Source organism: Cervus elaphus, chromosome 17, assembly GCF_910594005.1.
Source record: "Cervus elaphus chromosome 17, mCerEla1.1, whole genome shotgun sequence".
NCBI classification, from domain to species: domain Eukaryota; kingdom Metazoa; phylum Chordata; class Mammalia; order Artiodactyla; family Cervidae; genus Cervus; species Cervus elaphus.
In genome coordinates this window covers 58,183,443-58,206,272 of record NC_057831.1, presented here as the reverse complement: position 1 = coordinate 58,206,272, position 22,830 = coordinate 58,183,443, and the positions used below count along the sequence as shown (strand labels likewise).

Sequence of the window (22,830 nt, the reverse complement as noted above, 5' to 3'; positions counted from 1 at the left end):
AAACAGATGGTGTTAGCTACTGCTCCAGCTGCTTGTAAGCCGCCTCAAAAGTAATCATCTTTGGTAGCCTGATTGCTTTATGTTAACTCAGTTCATTCAGTCGGTCACTTGGAATTCTTTTTAAAAATGGTAAGAGCCCTGGGAGGCGCGATGGCGCGGGGCGCGGAGGGCGCGCTGCTGCTTCTCCTGATCTGCTTTGACTTTGGAAATGGACTCCATTTTGAGGCCTTACACTCAAGAAATGAAAGCAAGCTGCTTCTTAAACACACTCACCCAGTGAGACAGAAGCGCGCCTGGATCACCGCCCCTGTGGCCCTCCGGGAGGGAGAGGACCTGTCCAGGAAGAATCCGATCGCCAAGATTCACTCTGATCTTGCAGAAGAAAAAAAACTAAAAATTACCTACAAATACACTGGAAAGGGGATCACAGAGCCGCCCTTCGGCGTGTTTGTCTTTAATAAAGACACCGGAGAACTAAATGTTACCACCATTCTAGATCGAGAAGAAACACCATTTTTTCTGCTAATTGGTTACGCTTTGGATGAAAGAGGAAACAACTTAGAGAAACCAATAGAACTCAGAATTAAAGTTCTTGACATAAATGACAACGAGCCAGTGTTCACACAGGACGTCTTTGTTGGGTCTGTTGAAGAGCTGAGCGCAGCAAATACACTTGTGATGAAAATCACCGCAACCGATGCAGATGAGCCCAACACTCTGAATTCTAAAATTTCCTATAGGATCGTGTCTCAGGAGCCTGCTAATTCTCCAGTGTTTTTCCTAAATAAAGATACAGGAGAGATATATACAACCAGTATTACCTTGGACAGAGAGGAATACAGCAGCTACACTCTGACAGTAGAAGCAAGAGATGGCAATGGACAAATAACAGATAAACCAGTAAAACAAGCTCAAGTTCAGATTCGTATTTTGGACGTCAATGACAATATACCTGTAGTCGACAGTAATGTGTATGAAGGATCAATTGAAGAAAACCAAGCCAACGTAGAGGTTTTACGCATAAAAGTGTCCGACGCAGATGAAGTAGGCTCCGATAATTGGTTAGCAAATTTTACTTTTGCATCAGGAAACGAAGGGGGTTATTTCCGCATAGAAACTGATACTCAAACTAATGAAGGAATCGTGACCCTGGTTAAGGAGGTAGACTATGAAACAATGAAGAATCTTGACTTGAGCGTTATCGTCACTAACAGAGCAGCTTTTCACAAATCAATTAAGGATAAATACAAGCCGACATCCATTCCCATCAAAGTCAAAGTAAAAAATGTGAAAGAAGGCGTTTATTTTAAAAGCAGCACAATCCGATTTCACACGAGCGAGAGCATGGAGAAATCAAGCCAGGGCCAAATACTGGGGAAATTTCAGGCTTTTGATGAAGACACTGGAAAGGTAGCCCATGTAAGATATGCCAAATTTGATGATATAGACAATTGGATCTCTGTGAATCCTGCCACCTCTGAAATTAAACTCGTGAAGATTCCTGATTATGAATCCAGATATGTCCAAAATGGTACATACACTGCAAAGATTTTGGCTATGACAGAAGAATATCCTAGGAAAACCATCACTGGCACTGTTGTTGTCAATGTTGAAGACGTCAATGACAACTGTCCCACGCTGGTGGAGCCTGTGCAGACTGTCTGTGATGACGTGCCGTTCGTGAACGTGACCGCTCAGGACCTGGACGGGCCTCAGAACAGCCGGCCTTTCCGTTTCTCGGTCACTGATAAACCAGCCCGAATGGCAGAAGGATGGAAAATAGTACGCCGGGAAGACACCAGTGTGCTACTGCAACAAACCAAAAGACAGCATGGGAGAAGTGAAATTCACTTCCGGATCGCAGATAGTCAAGGCTTCAGCTGTCCTGAAGAGCAGATCCTTACACTCACAGTCTGCAAGTGTGTGGAAGGCAGTGGCTGTGTAGAAATGTGGGCTGACTCCTACGTTGGCCTGGGACCTGCCGCAATTGCACTCATAATTCTTGCCCTTCTGCTCTTGCTTCTTATACCACTTCTACTGCTGGTGTGCCATCGTGGAAAGGGCGCCAAAGGCTTTACCCCCATCCCGGGTACCATAGAGATGCTGCATCCGTGGAACAACGAGGGGGCGCCGCCTGAAGACAAGGTGGTGCTGCCTCTTCTGGGGGCGGATCTCAGAGACGGTGCCGCCGTAGGCGCTGGGGCAGGCGGAGGTGTGACGGCCAAGGAAGCTCTCGTGAAAGGAGGCAGCTCCGCCTCCTTCACCAAAGGGCAGCAGGAGATGTCCGAGGCGGAAGGCCGCTGGGAAGAATACAGAAGCCTTGTCTCGGGCGGAGCCACCCAGGTTACTGGGACGACCGGGGCCATGGTGACCTCGGACACCTTCAGGACCACGAGAGCCGCGGGGGCGGCCAGAGAAGTGGCCGGAGCGCGAGCAGGCGCGGGGGCGGTGAGCGAGGCGTTCCTGAGAAGTTACTTCACTGAGAAAGTGGCCTCTTACACCGAGGAAGATGACATCCACACAGCCAAAGATTGCCTTCTGGTTTATTCTCAGGAAGAAACAGAGTCTCTCCGGGGTTCCATTGGCTGCTGCAGTTTCATTGAAGGAGAGCTAGATGACCGCTTCTTAGATGACTTAGGATTGAAATTCAAGACCCTCGCTGAAGTTTGCTTGGGTCGAAAAATAGAGATGGATGCAGAAACTCAGCAGAGGGCAAAACCCACAAGAGAAGCAGATGAGAAGGTAGTTTCACAGTCCCTCTATGAGCAAACCAGGCTTAACTCCAAGAACGCTTATGCCTCAGGTGGCAGCTTTCAGGGTCCCAAGCCTTTGCATGAGGCAGACACAGAGAAGATAACTCAGGAAATAGTCACTGAAAAGTCTGTTGTATCCGCTAGGCAGGCTCAAAAGGTCACTGCACCACTTCCTGATACACTGGCTTCCGGCGGCATGATAGTGACTGAAACGTCCTATGCCACGGGCGCCACGGGGCCCCCAAGCACAGTGGTCCTGGGCCCCCAACAGTCCCAGGGCCTGATCGTGACCGAGCGGGTCTATGCCCCGGCGTCCACCCTAGGGAACCAGCAGTACGCTAGCGGGGGGCACGTGGTGGTCACCGAGAGGGTCATCCAACCCCACGGGGGCACTTCTGGCCCCCTGGAAGACACCCCGCCTCTGCCCGACGCTCAATATGTCATGGTGCAGGAAAGAGAGCACTTCCTCACCCCAAGCTCCAGCCTGCAGCTCCCGCTGGCTGCGCCCAGTGTAGCCTCAGGTCAGAACGTGACAGTGACCGAAAGAGTGCTGACGCCAGCCTCCACGCTGCAATCTAGTTACCAGATCCCTGCCGAAACCTCGGTAACGGCCAAAAAGACTGTGGTTTCTGCAGCTGGAGTCCCGGGTCCCCTGCCAGACTCAGGCTTAGAGGAGTCTAGTCATTGTAATTACACGATAACCACATCTTCCACCAGGGTCTCCAAGCAGAGCACCATGCAGCAGTCCTTCTCTTAAGCAGCCATCAGCCACACCAGAGTTTAGCCAGCAGTGACTCATGTCATGTTCTCAAAGGACCTGGCTTTTCAAGAGGCACATATCCTATGGGCCTCAAATTTTTCTCAGTCACTAATATGCAAAGAGCTTCACTGTCTCAGCTTCTAGGATTGCACTTCAGAGATACCCTGGGACTTCCTGAAGGGACAGAATGATGAAGCTGGTCTTAGGTGCCTTTGAGTGACTTATGGCCAAATAATACTCACAGGAAAAGTTAAGTAGAGAGTAAATCTGGCTTCTGATTTATCAGATTAGCAGTGTCTCTAGTGCATGAGCCTTCTGGTAGAGCCATCCATGAAACTGAATGGGTTCTTGGCCTCCCGTGTTAACATTTAACTTTGCTGTTCTGTGTTCCGTACTTCTTGCACCTAGCAGACTACCAACAGCTTTTTTATCCAAAGATACTTGTACAGTCTGAATGACCTGTTTTGCTTGTTTGGATTCTTTAAAACTAGATGCCCTTCAATCCATGTAAGGTTAATTGAATTTTGGAACATGATATGGTAAAACATTATGTGTTCTGTGCATGTGAGTGTGTGTGTGTGTGTGTTGTATGACCTTAAAAATAGCATCATTCCTTCCCTTTGTCTCTCAGTAATCATGAAAATATTAAATACTTCAAGTTCAGTAGAATAATCCAGCGTGAAATTCATAAATATAAAATCACTTTATTTTTATAGCAATAATAGACTATTAAAAAAACTCAGAAAAAAAAAAAAAACTCAGGATACATTATCTTCTAATTTAGTAAAACACAGTAAACCATATGCACTGTGCTCAGAGCCCTTTTCACTGCTGTATATCCTCAAGTGCCTGCCGTGGGTGCCAAGTCGATATGTGTACAATTAGGCAAATTTTAGAACCCACTCTCTTTTATCTACGATTGCAGAACAAATATTGGAAGACCTTATAATTGCTGTAATTTTGAGTTTGAAATTATGATTTATTCCGTGTCTCAAAGTCATTGGCTAGTTGGCCATGGCTGACTACATGGACTATTGAATATTGTAGAGCTGACCTGAATTTCTACAGCATCTTGCCTTTCTTTCTGAAAAGTGATCTGGATGTTTTGGCCAAATAAATAGGTTGTATTTTTATTCCTCCTTGAAGAAATGATCCATTTCAAGTTTCAAAGTATAAGTGCCTATCAGTCATCAATTATATAAATATTCTCCACAACAAAATAATTTCCATAAGCTTTAAAGGCTGTAATTTTGTGAATTTTGAGTATATTTTACTAGGAAAATGAAATCTCAAAAAATTCATTTTGTATCACATTTTTTAAAAAAATATTGATGACCTGTGTTATGCAAAAAATTTATACTTTTCTACTCCCACTAATATGTACGAAGAAAAAGCAAATATCTTTAGACTCCTTAAACCTGTGGCCAAAATAAAGGTCTCTCTTTGATACTCTAAATTTTGTACTCTCTACTTGTAATTGTTGCTTTTGTCTTTGCATTATAGACTTAGTAGTTATTGTTTGCCAAGTCTGCAACAAGACTATCACTACTGTGTGAACTTGTGAATGTGACCTGCATACTCCAAGCAAAACCTGGTCTTAAACTTCCTCTACATAAAGTCATCACATTCTCTAGATGATTTTCTTTGTTCCTGAAAGGGTGATAATTTGTATTAGTTTTTACACTTGTTCTACAGAAGAAACATTATATTTGTATGTATATCATCAAAATATTTAAATAAAAAGATGATCTTTGTGCAAAAAAAAAAAAAAAAAAAAAAAAAATGGTAAGAGCCCTAAAGGAAATCAGTCCTGAATATTCATTGGAAGGACTGTTGTTGAAGCTGGAACTCCAATACTTTGGCCACCTGATGCGAAGAATTGACTCATTTGAAAAGACCCTGAAGCTGGGAAAGATTGAAGGCAGGAGGAGAAGGGGACAACAGAGGATGAAATGGTTGGATGGCATCACTGACTCAATGGACATGAGTTTGAATAAACTCCGGGAGTTGGTGATGGACAGGGAAGCCTGGCATGCTGCAGTCCATGGGGTCTCAAAGAGTCGGACACGACTAAGCAACTGAACTAACTGAGGCTCATCTGTCAATGTTAACACAAACCACATTAAGCCAATACTTTTGAGGGGGGCAATTCTGCCTTTTAGGGCAAAGATGTTAATAACTAGAAAGCAAACTCCTCTTAAATTCATTCTAAAAACAATCACTGCGATGAGAAGCCTGTGCACTACAAGGAAAAGTCATCCCTGCTCACCACAACTAGAGAAAGCCCACACAAAGTAAAGAAGACCCACTTCAGTCAAAAAGAAAGAAAGAAAGAAAAATTTTAAACTAAAAAAAACCACCACTAGGTGTTTTCCTAGGGACCTACACATATTTACCCAATCACTACGCTTCCATTAGCTCCAAATTACAGAGAGAGAGACAGAGAGGTCTTTAACATAGTGGTCTTTAACATAACTTGTAAGAAACTAGTGGAAGAAGTAATCCATTAAGTTCACCATTTAGAGTTCAATAAGGCTAAAAAGCAAGCAGACATAATTCAGACTGACTTCCTAAAACATACTCTCAGGCAACGAAGATAATCTGAATAAACCACAGCCATCCAGAAATCTGGAACCTCCAGGCTACATCCCATTCCCTGAGAGCCCATTAACTTTGGAATGGTCACATCTGTTAGCATATTAATTCAGGTTCACAGAGCACAAAACTATTTAAGTTGGTAAGTTCATGATATTCAGGCCAGCAGTTACCTTTCCTGGATCATGGGTAGAAATTCCGAACAGCATTTCACCATAGTTTGTGTGATAGAACCATCTGAGGGCGTATATCCTGGCCCTGGCCAGGGACCTACAATTCAGAAAATTTCTAGAGAGCACAAATCCTTCCAAGATCTGCATCTTTTGAGAAGCAGCTTGTTGTTATTCATTAGTAAAGTCCTGTCTGACTCTTTGTGACCCCGTGAACTGCAGCACACCAGGCTTCCCTATCCTTCACTATATCCCTGAGTTTGCTCGAACTCATGTCCATTGAGTTAGTGATGCCATCCAACCATCTCATCCCCTGTCGCCCTCTTTTCTTACCCTCAGTCTTTCCCAGCTTCAGGGCCTTTTCCAGTGAGTTGGCTCTTTGCATCAGGTGGCCAAGGTATTGAAAAGCAGCATTCCTTGCCAAATAAAGTAGTTCAGCCATTTCAGAGCTGATTTGGCTCTGAAATCATTTTCAGATTTGGCTATGAGCCAAATCCTCTTCTATGGACAAATTTCAGGGGACTTGTCTGTTCCCAAAATATGTATTAGGATACTGGAGACATTTGATACGATCTTAATAGCTTTAAGCACAGTTTTTATTATATAAGCAACATATGTCTGGTGCAGCAAGTTAGAAAGTATAGAGAAACACAATGAAGGAAAAGAAAGGTTGCTCAGAAGAATCCATCCAGGCAGAGACAGCGTTCATGCTGTGGCCGTTTTTTTAAATACTCATGAAACTGTATTGTCATATCCTATGAGACCTGGAAGGACCCAGGTCAATAGGAAAGCTCACTCCATGCAGATCAAGAGCACAAAGAAGTACCAAGAGTGCTCTAAACACTCCTTTTCTGTTCTCACCGGGTTGCACTGTAGTTTACGCAGGATCTACCCTGAATGGCCTCTCATCCTTTCCCACCCTCTCCCTCCCTCAGGGTCCCTGCTTAACCCTTTTTAGCTGAAACTGGTGAGAACCCTTTGTCCAATGAGGTCAGGCCTTCTGAGGGCATTCCCGGCTCCATTCTGGGAGAAGGCTGGCCGTGCTTCCCCTCTTTGAAATAGAGTTCCCCTCGACAGAGAATCCTCATGAATTCTTTTGCCAAAACACCCTCTTTCCCAGTAGCACAGAGGGGGAGATGGGAAGAAATCAAAGGAGTGAAGAGGACAAATAACTTCATTAACTTCATAGAGGGGGAGATGGGAAGAAATCAAAGGAGTGAAGAGGACAAATAACTTCATTTTGCAAAAATTGCAAAAATCAAACATATTTTGTAAAGGGTTTCCCCCCTACAAATTAACATGGCATGAATAATTTCTCCATGTCCTTAAGTCTAGAATCAGAATATGTTTAACCCTTGAAAAACTCACGGAGACCATCTAGCTGACTTACCTTGTTTTACAGATGAAAAGACAGGTCTACCCAGAGAGGACACAGACAGGACAGGACAACAACTTTCCTTCGAGAGCCAAGTCAGAGCCCCTCAGCCTCCCTGGAGCTCTTGGTGGAGGAGAACTATCCTGGGTGCCCAGAGCTGTCACCTGCTGACCAACGCCTCCTCCCAACGCACTGAAATCTCAAGAGATGCCCCATGGACCTCTGTGTCTGAGGCCTTATTTCATGCTACTTTCTAATGGATTCATCTGACCATGTATCTCAAAATTAAAAATTCAAGGTTTCTTTCTTTCTTTCTTTTTTAAGGAATAATCTTCAAATTCTTTTACCATGTACCAAAGTTTGGGATAAGGGTTGGTAGCTAGGATGTCAAATCATGCCAAAAGGATTACTACCTACTGAGGCCATACTCTCTGAACATTTTCTGGTTTCTTTTAGTAATCAAGAAAACAGTATAGATCTTAAGAACATAAATCTTGAGTCAGACTGCCTGGATTCAAGCCTTCCTGGCACCTCCTAGTTGTATTAACTTTGGATGGATTCCTTAACCACTCTGTGCCTCCGTTTTTTCATCTACAATATGAGGACAAGTCTAGTAGTATCTGCCTCTCTTGTTTTGAGAACTAAATGAGTTAACATATGTGAAACTCTTGAAACCATGCAAGAGCTTGCAGGACCTTCCCAGGGACAGACACACCCCACACACCCACCGACATGTCCCCCACCTTTTGTCTGTAGAAAAACTTTATCCTCCTTGGCCTTCCACGAGCTCTAAAGAGCAAATTTAATAAGAGAAGTGAGAAAATGAGCAAAGAAGTCAAGCAAGGCAAAATAATAATACTTTAGCCCTAAAACAAAATCAAGGAGCTTCAGTTCTTCCTCAAGGGCTAAAGATAATATCCTGAGCCATATCCCTGAGTTGTTTTGTAGGTAGTAAGACCGCCACCAGGTAGAAGACACTAACCACGCTGACCACCATCACAGAGATCCCAGATGGGAAACAGAAGGCTGATAATGTTGACTTCTGAAAGACTACTCTGTTACCTCACCATCAACCAGTCAGAAGAATGTTCCTGAGCTGCTCACCTCTAATGATGTTTTTAAAAGTCCTCCCCTGAAAGCCACTGGGGAATTTATGTCTTTGAGCATTATCCACCCATTCTCCTTGTTTGACACTTTGAAATGAATACTACACTTTTCTTTAGCACAACGTGGTGTCAGAAGATTGGCTCTGCTTTGAGCTGGGTGAGAGGACCCAAATTTGACTTGGTAACACCCTAATAACAGTGCTTAACCATGAAAAGGACTAAACAAGTGATGATGAAAAGGGAAAAATGCAACCGCAGCATTTCAAGAAAACTGAACACATAGACTCTAGCCACAATTTACCTATCATCTACTCATTTCTCTCCCGTCTCCCCGCCCCCTGCCCTTCTTCCTCTTTCTCTGTCTTCCAACTTCTTGACAGACCTGATTAGAGAATAATTATTTTATCTGACAAGCACTATGAGCGGGAGAATAGGAGTGCTTCCATTGCCTTGTTTCTTCCTTTTTTCATTGCAATATTAGTACTATTGTCAATCCACTGTAGATTTCATTATGTACATGCTTTTGTAGCAGTCTTTTCATCTCTTTTTAAGCATTTCTTTATTCACTCACTGTTTATCTATTTGTTTTATTTTGGGTTGCACTGGGTCTTCGCTGCTTTGCAGGAGCTTTGTCTAGTCTCAGTAAGCAGGGGCTTCTCTTCATCGAGGTGCCTGGGCTTCTCATTGCAGGGGTTTCCTCTTGTTGTGGCTCCTAGGCTCCAGGGCTCTGGCTCAGTAGTTGTGGCACATCGGGTTAGTTGTCCCAGGGCGTCTGGTATCTTCCTGGACCAGAGATAGAATCTATGTCCCCTGCATTAGCAGGCAGATTCTTTACCACTGAGCCACCAGGGAAGCCCTTACTCTTCCTTTCTGCTCTGTGAGAGTTAGCAGATCTAAATCTATCACTGAGGTTGGCAGACTCTTTAGATAAAGGGCCAGATAGTAAATATTTTCAGCTTTGCAGGCCATATGGTCTCTCTAGCAACCACTCCTCTCTGCTGTTATGTTTTAAAAGCAGCCAAAGGCAATATGTGAATGAATGGGCATGGCTTTGTTCCAATAAAACTTTATTTACAAAAACAGGTGGCTGGTCAGAGTTTGCTGGATCTTAATATATGTCATCGAACCCTTAAATCCACTTAACCAGGCTCAGACAAACTGCAGTAGGGGTCAGCATTCCAGATGAAGACAGATCATAGCCTGCGGGGAAAAGAGTCCCAAGGCACAAGCATGATGTAGGCAGATGCCTGGTGAGTCTGGACCTGACACTGGATGCAGCTCAGCCAGTTCCATTAGATCCCAGCTGTCTTCCAGCGCAGCCTCCCAGGGGTCCTGTCCCAGATTCCTAGAGAGGGAGCTCTCCCACATAAAAGGAGACTTTCCACTGAACAGAAACACATGGAAACCGGAGAGCCCACATCAGTCCTGTCTGATGTCTGGAGGCTTGACAGTTCTCCTCACTTCCACATAGTGACCGTAGGATTACTCTGGCAGGGAATCAGAGTCCCCAGATACGGGTGACATATGCAGTGGTGCTAGAACCCGCGGCAACAGCCAGGCTAGGGGCTGAGATCAGTGAGCGGCAGAGGAATGTTCCAGAAGTACACGTGAGACCCTCTTGGGTCCCCAGGAATGAGACAGAGACACCCCAGAGGCAGGACTCCAGCAGCTTCACTAAGTAGCCCCCCAGATCCCTACTCTGTTTCAAGGATGGTGACCCCACCGCCCCTCAGCTGTGCCCACATCCATTTGGCTTGGGGAAATGCAGGTGAAATCAGAACAAAAGGGATTCCAGAGGGAAGGAAAGAGGACCTCCTAGAAAACAGGCAGAGGGGGCTACTTATGTCCACATGGTCCTGGCACCACACCCCAGGTGAGCATTTTAAAGTGCCCGTCTGACCCTGCCGCCCCTCCACTCAGCTCTCCCCAGTGGATTCTTGTTTTGCTCGGAGTAAAAGCCCAAATCCTTACCGGCAACTACAAGGCCCTGTCTTTCTACCTCTAACACTCTCCCTTCACTGACTGCACTCCAGCCAGGCTGGTCTTCGCCATCCCACAAACAGGCCTTTGTTCCTCATTTTCCTTCTGCCTGCGAGACCCTTGGTGATATCTTCTTGGCTCCCTCTCTCTCCTCCCTCTTGGTTCAGTTAGAATGCCACCTTATCAGAAGGCCCTTCCCAGATGACCTTACCTAGAGCAGCATTCCGCTCACATCTGCCCATCTCCCCTGCTTCACAGTCTCATCCCACTTACGGCTGCCTCTGAGTGCTTGCTTGTTTATTGTCTGTCTTCCTACAGGAAATTAAGTTCCCTGAGAGTAGGGACTTGGCCTCGTTCTGTGCTGTAGTCTTAGACCCAGAGAAGGTATCTATTGATTGAATAAATGAGTAATATCTAGGCTGAGAAAAGAAATCCAAGGAATTAGAATGCAGGGAAAAGGCCAGCTTTCAGACAAAGGACACTGGATATATTTCCTATGATTCATAAGCTTGCTAGAATCTCTTTAGCACTCAAGGTTGGAGTGTTATTCACGGCCTTATATTGCCAGTCTGCAGCTGCATTATATTTTAGCCTGTGTCAAAGGAAACTCCTTGATAACATGGATTATAACTTCCACTTCTTTATATGTAGACTGTGCCTTGTATATAGTCCTAGATCGAAGGGAACAACCACCGATATCATTAGCAGTGTCTGCCATGGATGCTGGAGGAGGGTGGGGAGCCATCTCCCCATGTTTCTGCTGACCTAATGCAACAGAAAGAACATAAAGACAGAGTAGCGGCCCTGTGGCCCAGGTTCAAATTCTGGGACCATCATTTATTATTTATGTGAGCATGAGCACGTCACATAATTTCTTTGAGTCTCAGAGATCTGAGTTCGATCCCTGGGTTGGGAAGATCCCCCGGAGATGGGAAAGGCTACCCACTCCAGTATTCTGGTCTAGAGAATTCCACGGACTGTATAGTCCATGGGGTCTCAAAGAGTCGGACACGACTGAGCGACTTTCACTTCGCTCACTTTGTCATTTGTAAAAATGATACTTATAATATTTACTTAAAAGGTTTATTGTGATGATTAAAGACAAAACAGATAAAGCGCCAAACACATACTTCGTGTATAGCAGGTTGTGGATAAATGTCAGTATGATTCCCCTGCTGACCATATGGGCCCCAGCAGTCAGCAAAACCTCTACTGATAAAAAGAGACCCATTACCTTGCCGAGAGAGGAGCCAGGTTCATGAAGAGCCACAAGCAGGTGATAAGGGGTGTGCAGTTTTCTGGGTCAGGAGAACAGCTGATACGTGATCTAGGGTATCGGGTGTGTCCCAGTGAGGGATCTGGGGGCTGGGGCCGGCTCTGATGTCTGTGCTTTGTCAGAGGGCTCATGTGCCTCTTCCTGAAATCCCCAGGGGGGTTATACTGGAAAGCCATAACACCCTGCACAATTGTATAGCGTGAGTACCTCTTGGCTTCCTCTTATTCCTGGCGTTTGTCTTCGTTATGTGTTGAGCAGCCCCATCCATGAGACAATTTGGGCCTCCTTGTCAGGGTCACTTGCTTCTCAGGGCTTTTTTGAAATTCTTCTTTGTTCTTGAGTTTCTGATCCTTTTTCACCCCAGTAAGTTCTCAACCCACCCGCTTTACTTCCTCTTTTCACAGCGGCTTCTGCGGTTCCAATTGCACAATCTTTTCCTGCTATTTGCAGTCACCATCAGTCTGATTACCAGGCAGAGTTAGGTGAAAGGCAAATGGGGAGAATGCAGGAGGGGAACCCTCTCCTCCTGTGAACCCAGCAGGCTACTTCCGGATTGCCAGTTCTGGCGAAGAGGAATGGGGAAACGCGGGGACCGAACTCCCACCCTTGCAGGCCACTTGAGATGGACTCGCTTCCAGCGTCTCCCACAGACGTGCGCCCCAGCACAGCCCGAGTCCCAGACCTTCACCTCCCCCTGCCCCATGCCCTGCCCTGGCCCCGGCCACAGGGGAACGAAGCGAGCGTGTTAAAGCAGAAAAGAAGCAAGAAGGGACTTTCTCACTGGAACAATGCCCTCCTCTCCCTCAGGCCCACTCAGCGGAGAGCAGCTAGGTGTGAGGGAGTGACTCAGGCCCCGTTCCTGAGAAGCAGGTTTGGGAAGAACCTGGAGGAAGGAGGGTGCTCTAAAGGAAAACAGGAGAAATGGAAGATTCCATTCCCAACTTTTCCCCCAGGGCCACCTTTAAGTTTTCTGTTCTCTGTTTTTCCTTCTTCTCGATCACTGCCCTTGACCTAGGCTCCTTAGCCTTGGCCAGAATGAGAGGACACGGGAAGAGACCCAGGAGGGACAAGGAAACCACGCGTGGAGGTGGGGCGGCTGCCATGCATTCATTGAACGTGCGTGGACCCGGGCAGGGGCCAGGCCATCGAGTTTGTTGGCTCTTTTCAGTGCCTTTGGAGCCATATTGGAGCCTGAGATAAAAAAGGGAAAATCAGTAACACTGATTCCTGGATTTAAAATGTTAGTATTTTTGTTTATAATGAATTCTTTGCATTAATTTTGACTTTTTAAATTAATTGCATTAGAACGTGATCTATATTCATTACTGATGTTTCCGGCACCTCCTTAAATTTGCATTTGCCTCGGCCTAGTCCTGTCCTTCCTAGCCCAGCTATGGTGCTAGTCAATCCACCTGATTGATGGCTTCTTTAGGAAAGAAAGGCTGGAGGATATAAAAATAATCTAAAAGAATCAAAGCCTATTTTAAAAATATGTAACTGCTATTCTACAAAAAGAACTGGAATGAAGAATTCTCGATCAAAAACCAAATTTTAGACACAATTCAAATCCTTTCTATTCTAACAAAGCCAGCGTACTTTACCGTATCGGCCACCAGGTGTCGCTGTCAACTCCCTGCAGATCCCCACACAGGGCATTAAAGAGAACGTCACAAGTGAAATCTGGTTTTCAGCCAACTTTAAAGAGATGGCGCACGCGCGCACACACGCACGCACACACACACACACACGCACACACACACAGCTTGAAATGCAACAGCATCAGATACAAAATCTACAGAGACCCATCGGTTTACCTAGGATTCCTGGCTAATAGCTAAATGCTTATGATAATACAACCTACCAACAGATTTAAGCTATGAAGTAGATTATTACCAGAGTTAGTGTGTCCTAATCAATATACTTTCTAGAATGTTCCTGTGTTATTCTGTCCTCATTCCTTAGCCAGATTAATTTTTAACAGAGCACTCTCAGGTCTCAGGGGAACTAACTCTTCATCGGATTTGTAGGACTAGATCTCTCATTTCTTTGGGGCAGGACATTTTGAAAACAGAATTCAAGGTCAGGGTCCAGATTACACAGTGGAGGAAAAGTTGTGCCCTTCTGCAAAAATCAGTGTACTTAGATGTGTTATCACCTTCTTCCTTCACACCACTCATCCTGCCCTCAGAAAGGAATGTAAACACACCAGTGAACAGACTATTTCCTCTGACCTTAATTTTTTTTCTGCGTTTATTTTCTACAAATCAACTCTTCTTCATTCAATACACTGGAGGGATCATAAATCCTTTCTCAAAGGGTCCAGGAATATTACTCTTATGAGAAATCTCTGTACTGATGCCTCTTGGGTTTCCCCAGCTTGTGCAACACAACATCTGTTCTTCATTTTTTAATTACTACTATTAATAATCACAGGAACAACGGCTGATGCTTATGGAGGACTTACTATGTGCTCATCAGTGTGATAAGAGAACCTGACGGTCTCCGCTTTGGGTTTCCATGACAGTCACACGCTCTTGGTTTTTTTCCCTAGATTTCTGGACAACTCGACCTCATCTACTCCTTCCAGTACTGGATTCCTTGGATTCAGTCCCAGACCTGCTTCTCTTGGCCAGTGTCGCAGAAAATCTCAGCAGTTAAAATGAAACCTCAGGCCAAGAAAAGAGGGGGAGCAAGAGTGGGTGCCAGGAGGACAAATGAATTGCGCGGCCAGAAGAGGAGTCCCAACTGCAGATGACCCGCCACCTCCAAGCAGATGAATTTTTTTATATTAGTGCTTCTCAGTGTTAAAGTGCAATCAAATTACAGGGTAGATTGATGTCTTGTTATAATGCAGGTTGTGAGCCTGCTGGTCTGAAGTGAAGATTCTTTGTCCACATGACGCTAATGCTGCTGGTCCATGGGCCACACTTTGAGTAGTGAGGTTCTAGATGACACTACCATCATATGAGGTATTAATAAAGCACATGCAAGCTGGCAATTAGTAACAGATCAGATCAATATACTATGATGGTTGAATTGAGGGACTTTTTAAAATTAATTTTTAATTGGAGGATAATTGCTTTATGTCGGCTTCTGCCTTACAGGAATGTGAGTCAGCCATAAGTATACATACGCCCCTCTCTCTTGAACCACCCACCCCCTCGCCCACCCCATCCCACCCCATCTCTGAGTTGTCACAGCACAGGAGGTTGAGCTTCCTGTGTTAAACAGAAACTTCCCACTAGCTATTTTACATATGGCGATATATGTGTTTCAATGCTAGCCTTCCAGTTCATCCCATCCTCTGCTTCCCTGACTGTGTACCAGACTATGAACATTTTAAAGAACCCCTGCTTCTTTTGGTTTTCAAAACTCAAAATCTACTAGAAGTTAAAAGGGATGTTAAAGTTCTGTGACATCAAAAATGAGACTTGATTGTTTTTAAAAGTTTCAACCTAAAGACTAATTGTGCAGGCTTGAATTGCTAGGTATGGTTTCCTCACTAAGAACCAATCATTTGATAATTCAAAATCTGCAACTTGGCGGGACTGAAATTTTTTGGCATGGTGGGGGTGGTGTGTATGATTATTGTTGCTATAGATTGATACAGAAATAGAAATTCTAGGAAGGTATAAAATAAAAATAAGAATTAAAATATGGCTAACAAGGGATATGAGGAACAACCAACTTAAATCCATGATAGTAGCAATTTTAAAATACATTTTACATGATAATTTCTGTAACCACTGCAACTTCAGTGTGCATCTTGTCAGTTTTTTAAGATTTCTGACGCATCTATGAAAATCCAGTGTGCTCACGTTGTGATTTTAATTAAATGGATGAAAGAATTTATTAATTTAGGCTCACAATCAGCGTTCAAATGTTTGAGGGAAATTATTTTCTTAAAATCATGAGTTTTGCTTTAATAGTTATATACATCCTATAGAGAGAGAAATGCTGACTGTTGAAGAATTAATAGAATGCTAATGGCTTAATAAATTTACAAGACAGTCGCCTGTTGATTCTTTTAGTGTTTCAGCCACTCCGAGGTCCCTGCCAAAGCAAGACTTCTGCAGTTCCTTTTTCCTAGAATGCGTTTTCCCCTTTTCACATATCTAGTTGTGTCTTAGTGCCATTAATGACTCTTATTCTGGATCATGAACTCTGTACCACAGTCTGTAACCCTCATGGCCCTATGTAGTTAATTAATATCATCCCATGAACAGACGAGGAAGCAGGCTTAAAGAGTTTTAAGTAATACAACCAGGCAGAGTCAGGATGGAACCAAAGTCTCTCTGACTCATGAGCCCCGTGATCATTATAATTGTTGTTGTTATTTAGTCACTCAGTCATGCTGGACTCTGTGACCCCATGGACTATAGCCTGCCAGGCTCCTCTGTCCATGGAGTTTCCCAGGCAAGAACACTGGAGTGGGTTGGCATTCCCTTCTCCAGGGGATCTTCCTGGCCCAGGGATCGAACTTGGGTCTCCTGCATCTCCTGCATCGACAGGCAGAGTCTTTACCACAGAGTCATCTGGAAAGCCCTCAATAAGATTACCCTGAATTGAACAGATCTCTTGCTGAATGGTAATGCTGCTCAGGGAGCCTGCCATGGTCTGCAAATACAAAGTCACACAATTATAGGAACTCCCGTAGCTTTTTGTGGAAAGAAGATCTGGAACAAATTGTTGAACACTGCTTCCTTGAAGGATCAATTATGGGAGAACACAGTGAAAATGTCCACCTGTGATTTAGGCCTTAATGTAAATTACGTGATTTGCCCTTTACCAAATCCATGCAGTGATAAACCAAAAGCTCTGCCAAGTGATGTTTCCTTTATTTTTACTTTTTTACATGGAAAGTAGTTACAGAACACAGTAGTTAACTGCCTCTTTTTAAAAGGATTCTGGGGCTTCCCAGGTGGCGCTACTTGGGCCAGACTGTCTGGGTTCAAATCTTGGAAATGCCACTTTTTAGCTGAGTGGCCTTGGACAAATCACTTAAACGCTCTGTGTTCAGTTTACTAGTTTCCAAAGGAAGCTTAATAAAGGACATACTGTGAGGTTTTTCTGAGGTTTGAAGGAGCTTAAAACTGTGACTATATCTCTAAAAGTAGTTATCAAACATCTATTACACATCTGATAATCTATTACAGACACCTAGCCAATTCGTTGAGGAATCAATATTTGAACCCAGAATATTAGACTCTAATATTTAGAGTCTAACCCTAACCCTAACTCTGGCACCAAGTCAGACCCCTACCTTTCCACTGTGGCTGGACTTTGCTACCATTTGTACCCTGTAAACAAGATGTCTCTGCCCCTCTTCCTAGCTTCCACTGCTGCATCTATTTTCACTGTGCCATTGAAAACCCTGACTGCAGAAGAAGGTCTATTTATAGCTGGAAAAAATTAGTGTTATTTAGCCTGAGCTTTTCGGCAACCATCAGTCCATGACTGTAAGAGCATCCACATTTACATTGCAACATCATTCTATTTTCCCAGTGCCCTGTAATCATTAATTAGCTTCTCAAAACAATGTTTATTGAATGTCTGCAGAAACGGAAGCCTGATCCAGCCTCTACCATCAGAAACCAGCCTCTTCCGGGAGCTCGGAGTCCCAAATACCAACCACTTACTAGGCAGCTCTGCTTGGAGGTCCCACATGCAAGTTGGATGTGGTCAAAATTTAACTCACCCACTACCCTGACCTTCTTCCCTGACCTCCACCATGCATTCCTGATTTTGGTGAATGGGGCCACCATTCCCATCTCCCCATGCCGAGACTGGGCATGTCCTAGTCTCCCCCCACAAACCGCCACAGCCCATCTGTCACTAGCGAGGATTCATCAGTCCCATCAGCTAAGGCCACACCGCCCCTCTTATCTCTCCTGACACAGACAGGGTGGTGTGGCCTGGACACCTGTGATCACTGGTCCCCCTGCTTCAGGCTCTGCCTCCTCCCATCCCGCCCTCACATGGTCACTGAAAGTGAACATGTAGATGCTAAGTCCTGTCTGACTCTTCGCAACTCTGAGGACCGTAGCCCCCTCTTGTTCCGCCGTCCATGGAATTCTCCAGGCAAGAACACTGGAGTGGGTTGCCATTCCCTTCTCCTGGAGATCTTCCCAACCCAGGGATTGAAGCCAGGTCTTCTGCATGGAGGCAGATTCTTTACCGTCTGAGCCACCAGGGAAACCCTCATTGTCATTACATAGATATTTTGAAATCTGTGTTACAGCTCCTCACCGTCTGAAATCCTTCCACATTCTCCCATCATCCATAGGATGGAGACCCACCTTAAGTCGAAGAGGACCTTCATATTCTCATCTTGGCTCATCCCACCTAGTGTTATTAACGAGGTGCTTTGCCTACATTCCTTCTCCCCTCTATGCTATTGTGCATGTTGTTCCTTGGCCTGGAGCCCTCATCCTGCCTCACCCAACCAAGAACAACTTCTCCTTCAAGACATTTTGAGAGTCACCTAACCAACGAAGATTTTCCCAGCCTCCTGGGGCAGAATTCTGTGCTGTATTCCCTGTGTGTTTGTTCTTGAGGTTTCTCACACTTCTCTCTCTCTCTCTCTTTCTTTTCTTTTTTTTTTTTTTAACAGTTCCACTATATTATATTCATTTTTTAAGTAGATAAATTAAGATTCTTAGTTGGAGTTTCAATATCAAACTCTCAAAAAGTAGTGAATATACAGAAAAATAGAAGGATATGATAGACCTGAAGAGCACCATGAACCAATTCAACATAATTAAGATTTGTACAATTTTCACACCACAGTAGGATACAAATTCTAATCAAGTTCCCATAGACTATAAGCTAGGGACACCAGAACATATCCAGGGACATAAAACAGGGTGCAAAAATGTCATGACCTAAAGGTACTGAAATTATACAGAGTCTGTTCTCTTATCGCTGTCTCACACACACTTCTAATCTAACGTGTATCCAGTTGTTTGTTTACAAAACGGATACGTGTTAGACTAGCACCTCCCAAATGCCCTATTTGCCACTGTATCCCCAGTGTCTGGCAAACAAGAAGTGTCCGATACATGTTCATGAACTATATGATTGGAGAGGCCAGAGCCTGTCAGGATGGCAGCTGACAGCCTCCCACAGCACACTTGCCCCTGGCAGCCTTGGCCTGCTTCCCCTGAGGACTGGTGCCGTCTGCACTGTGGGAGGATGTTGGGGGCTGAGCGCTTTGGATCTTAACCTGACTATGTGCGTACCTGTGCCAGGCGTGGCTCCCTGGGGGGCAGCCGTAAGAGGAAGGCAAAACAAATCCGGATGTAAATGCATCTGGCAGGGAAGCCAGCTACGTATTCCCAGGTCCACCCGTGTCGCAGCTTGTTGGAGCAGAGTCCTGTATCTGGCCTGGGAACCAACAGATTCCAGTTAGAATGGAAGAGGCGAATTTGAATTTAGATTCCACCTTTGACCCAAATCCAGTGTTGCAACAGCCCAGCTACACATGTGCTCAAGATGCTAAGTTTCTAGAAAAAGAGATCTGGATTTAACTTATCTTAGGTAGTTAGCCCCTCAGTGTGTGTGGGGGGGGGCAGTAAAAAAGTCATTTAATTAGGTGTTTTTGATGAGAATGTTTTCAGATAAAAATTAAAATTGTTTGCTAGTTTCCTAGTACCAATAAGCCCTGGGAGGTTATGTTTTGACCAGAACTCTGCCGCTAAAATCATTCTCCCTGCAGATATTTACTGAATGCTGGGCACAGTTTAGTGAAGAATGAATAAATTACTCCTTCCTTCAAGATGCTTATGGACTGCATAAGAAAAAGACAAACCCCTAAGGAAAATTGAATAATAGTAAAAGAGTCAAACAAGTGATATAAGAAGAATATGCCTTGAAGGGGTGACTTGCTGCCAAATGAGAAGTTCAGACAAGGAAGAAGACGTTGGGCTCCAGGCTGGATTGACTCAAAGGACAGACAGTGGGGTTTTCACCTGACAGGTTGAACCAGCCAGAGGGCATGAGGTGGCAGGAGGGGGCATCATGGTGGAAAGAAAAGAGCAGATCCTTTGGAACTTGTAGTTTTGAGTTCCTACTCTGCCATTTATTAGCTACATATCTTGGGCATTTTTTAACCTCTCTGCACTTCAGTTTCCTCACTGGAAAAACAGGGGTAATGTCATCTATCTCAGGGCTCCATACATCATTCAGGACTTCAAACATTGTGACAAACACATGTGCTAAGTCCTGGAGTACAAAGATGGAAAGAGAAGGGTCTTGCCCTTAACGTCTACCACATGAGGTGTGTGCTCACACGCTCAGTCGTGTCCGATTCTTTGCGACTGCATGGACAGAAGTCTGTCAGACTCCTCTGTCCGTGGGATTCTCCTGTCAAGAGCGCTGCGGCAGGTAGCCATGCCCTCCTCCACGGGATCTTCCAGACCCAGGGATCAAACCCACATCTCCAGCGGCTCCTGCATCGGCAGGCAGATGCTTTATCACTGAGCATCTCTCCTGTCTCCTGCACTGCGGGTGGACTCTTCACCACTAGCACCGTCCGGGAAGCCCACACGAGGAGGGGTAGAAAAATATCAGTCCCCCCTTTTCCTTTCCCCGCGAGGCATCTGCCACTTTAAAGGACAGGCGGCCAGGTCCAGTGGCCCGTGACTGGGGGAATTCAGGACATGAGGTCACAAGTCTGGAGACAGAAGGGGCTCTTTACTCTGTGGAGGATTCCTGCCCTCCGGTTCCACCTTCTGTTAGGAATTGGATCTGTACCTCCTGAGGACAGATCTGATCCGAAGCTTCCCCCGTGAGCTCTGATGAGGTCTAGAGGGAGCCGAGGTCAGAGGCGGTAACCCTTAGTCATCAGCTACCATTTACTCCAAACGCTTGCTCTGTCCTCAGTCGTGTCTGATTCCTTGAGACCCCATGGACTGTAGTCCTCCAGGCTCCTCTAGGGAAACCCTAGGATTCCCCAGGCAAGAATATTAGAGTGGGCTGCCATGTCCTTTTCCAGGGGATCTTTCCCACCCCGGGATGGAACCTCTGTCTCCTGCGTCTCCTGCATGGTCAGGGAGATGCTGTATCCTTGAGCCACCTAGGAAGCCCCCGCCTGGGGTTTACTTCCTTACTTAATTTTTGTAATTACAAAAGACTACCACCAGGGGGTGGAGGAGCAAGAAGCCGAGCTCTGACCCCATTTACCAGGCAGAACGCGTTTTGTTTTCTTGCTGGAAAAATGCAGTTGAGGTCCACAAGCGTACATCGTGGGTTGAGAACAACACCGTCTGCGCCTTGTACCCTTTGTAAAGAACCCTTTGTAAACTCTTTGTAAAGAACATGGCTCCCTCGAGGCTCAGAATCATTTTTGACTCAGCCCATCCTCCGCAGCCCATCAGGCTGAGCCAAGGGCTTCTAGGCTCCGATTCCATTTTTCAGTGTTTCTTCCTGACTAAAGGCCCTTTGGCTCAGCAGGATTGTCTATAATGATAGTAAATGGCTCACGTGATGATGAGGCAATCTTGTCACATCTTGAGCGGCAATCTGCCTTCACAGACTCACCACTAGCTGAATCCACAGCCCTGGATTCTCAGGAAAGCCATCTTCCTGGGTTATTGGTTTTGGCCCCTGTTCCCCTCCCCGACCCCAATTTCCCGTACCATTTGCAGAGACTTGAATAGCTGTCCTACTCTACCTACCTATGGCAGTCCTCATTAAAATCAAGCACTCATCGGCCAGAAAAAAAAAAAAAATACCACAGGGTCCCTGTGTGTCTCTGGGGTCACAGAAACTCAAGCCTCCATGACAAAGCTTGTTTCTTCCTCACAGGAATCTGCTTTCGCAAGGGTTCATCTTTGAGGTGCATTTTCTTTGAGACACTCACGCACACTCCAGCAACAATGGAAAGGAACATGATTTCCCAAGCAGGTTGCCTAGAAACCACTCCTGTGTTTCTGAAACTAATTTAAACATAAAAATTCAGCTCCTGACTCATGCCAGGAATGCATGTAATAGTTTTCTCAGTATTTTACTTTCCTTTTCTCTCACATTGCAAAATAATGCCTACTCATTGCATAAAAAATTGAAAAGAATGTGAAAATACAAAAATCCAGAAAGAAAAAAATCCCCCATAATCTTACTATTAGAGGCAATCACTATTGTCATTTGGGAATGTTTTTTTCTAGGCTATTTTTCTCCCTATGTATTTTTTACCTCATTGATATTAATGTTGAATTTACATGGAGCTTGCTTTTTTCATTGGTAGAGTGTCAGCATTTCCCCATCTGGCTAAAATTTTCAGAAAATTGATTTTGTAGATGACTGCATTATCAATTCAGTTCAGTTGCTCAGTCGTGTCCGACTGTTTGCGACCCCATGGACTGCAGCACGCCAGGCCTCCCTATCCATCACCAACTCCTGGAGTTTACTCAAACCCATGTCCATTGAGTTGGTGATGCCATCCAACCATCTTATCCTCTGTCGTCCCCTTCTCCTCCTGCCTTCAATCTTTCCCAGCATCAGGGTCTTTTCCATTGAGTCAGTTCTTTGCATCAGGTGGCCAAAGTATTGGAGTTTCAGCTTCAGCATCAGTCCTTTCAATGAATATTCAGGACTGATTTCCTTTAGGATAGACTGGTTGGATCTCCTTGCAGTCCAAGGGACTCTCAAGAGTCTTAGTCTGTTTTCCATTATTTACTTAACCATTCTCTTCATGTTAGACATTTAGGTTATTTCCAGTCTTACAGCATAATAATAAATGCTGTTGTGATCAGGTTGGTACAAACATTTACTATATATTTCCTCAGGATAAAAATCATAAAAAGGATTTCAAAAGTC

At 44.8% G+C, this 22,830-nt stretch overlaps 2 protein-coding genes across 2 annotated transcripts in view; one reads left to right on the top strand and one right to left on the bottom strand.

The window, feature by feature from the left end:
• CHRNA9 (cholinergic receptor nicotinic alpha 9 subunit) overlaps positions 1 to 22,830 on the bottom strand; it is a 75,200-nt gene that overhangs the window by 18,555 nt on the left and 33,815 nt on the right. The window contains exon 3 of the mRNA XM_043871353.1: positions 19,257 to 19,401. Coding sequence (XP_043727288.1) covers positions 19,257 to 19,401 — 145 coding nt within the window. The remainder of the gene's footprint in view (positions 1 to 19,256; positions 19,402 to 22,830) is intronic.
• LOC122673503 (desmoglein-2-like) lies at positions 141 to 4,270 on the top strand. The gene has a single exon (XM_043871352.1). The coding sequence runs from the start codon at positions 151 to 153 to the stop codon at positions 3,508 to 3,510; it is 3,360 nt and encodes a 1,119-aa protein (XP_043727287.1). The 5' UTR covers positions 141 to 150; the 3' UTR covers positions 3,511 to 4,270.

Bases quoted from the DNA above. Each gene is read 5' to 3' on its own strand.
- LOC122673503 (XM_043871352.1), top strand. From the start codon at position 151: ATGGCGCGGGGCGCGGAGGGCGCGCTGCTGCTTCTCCTGATCTGCTTT.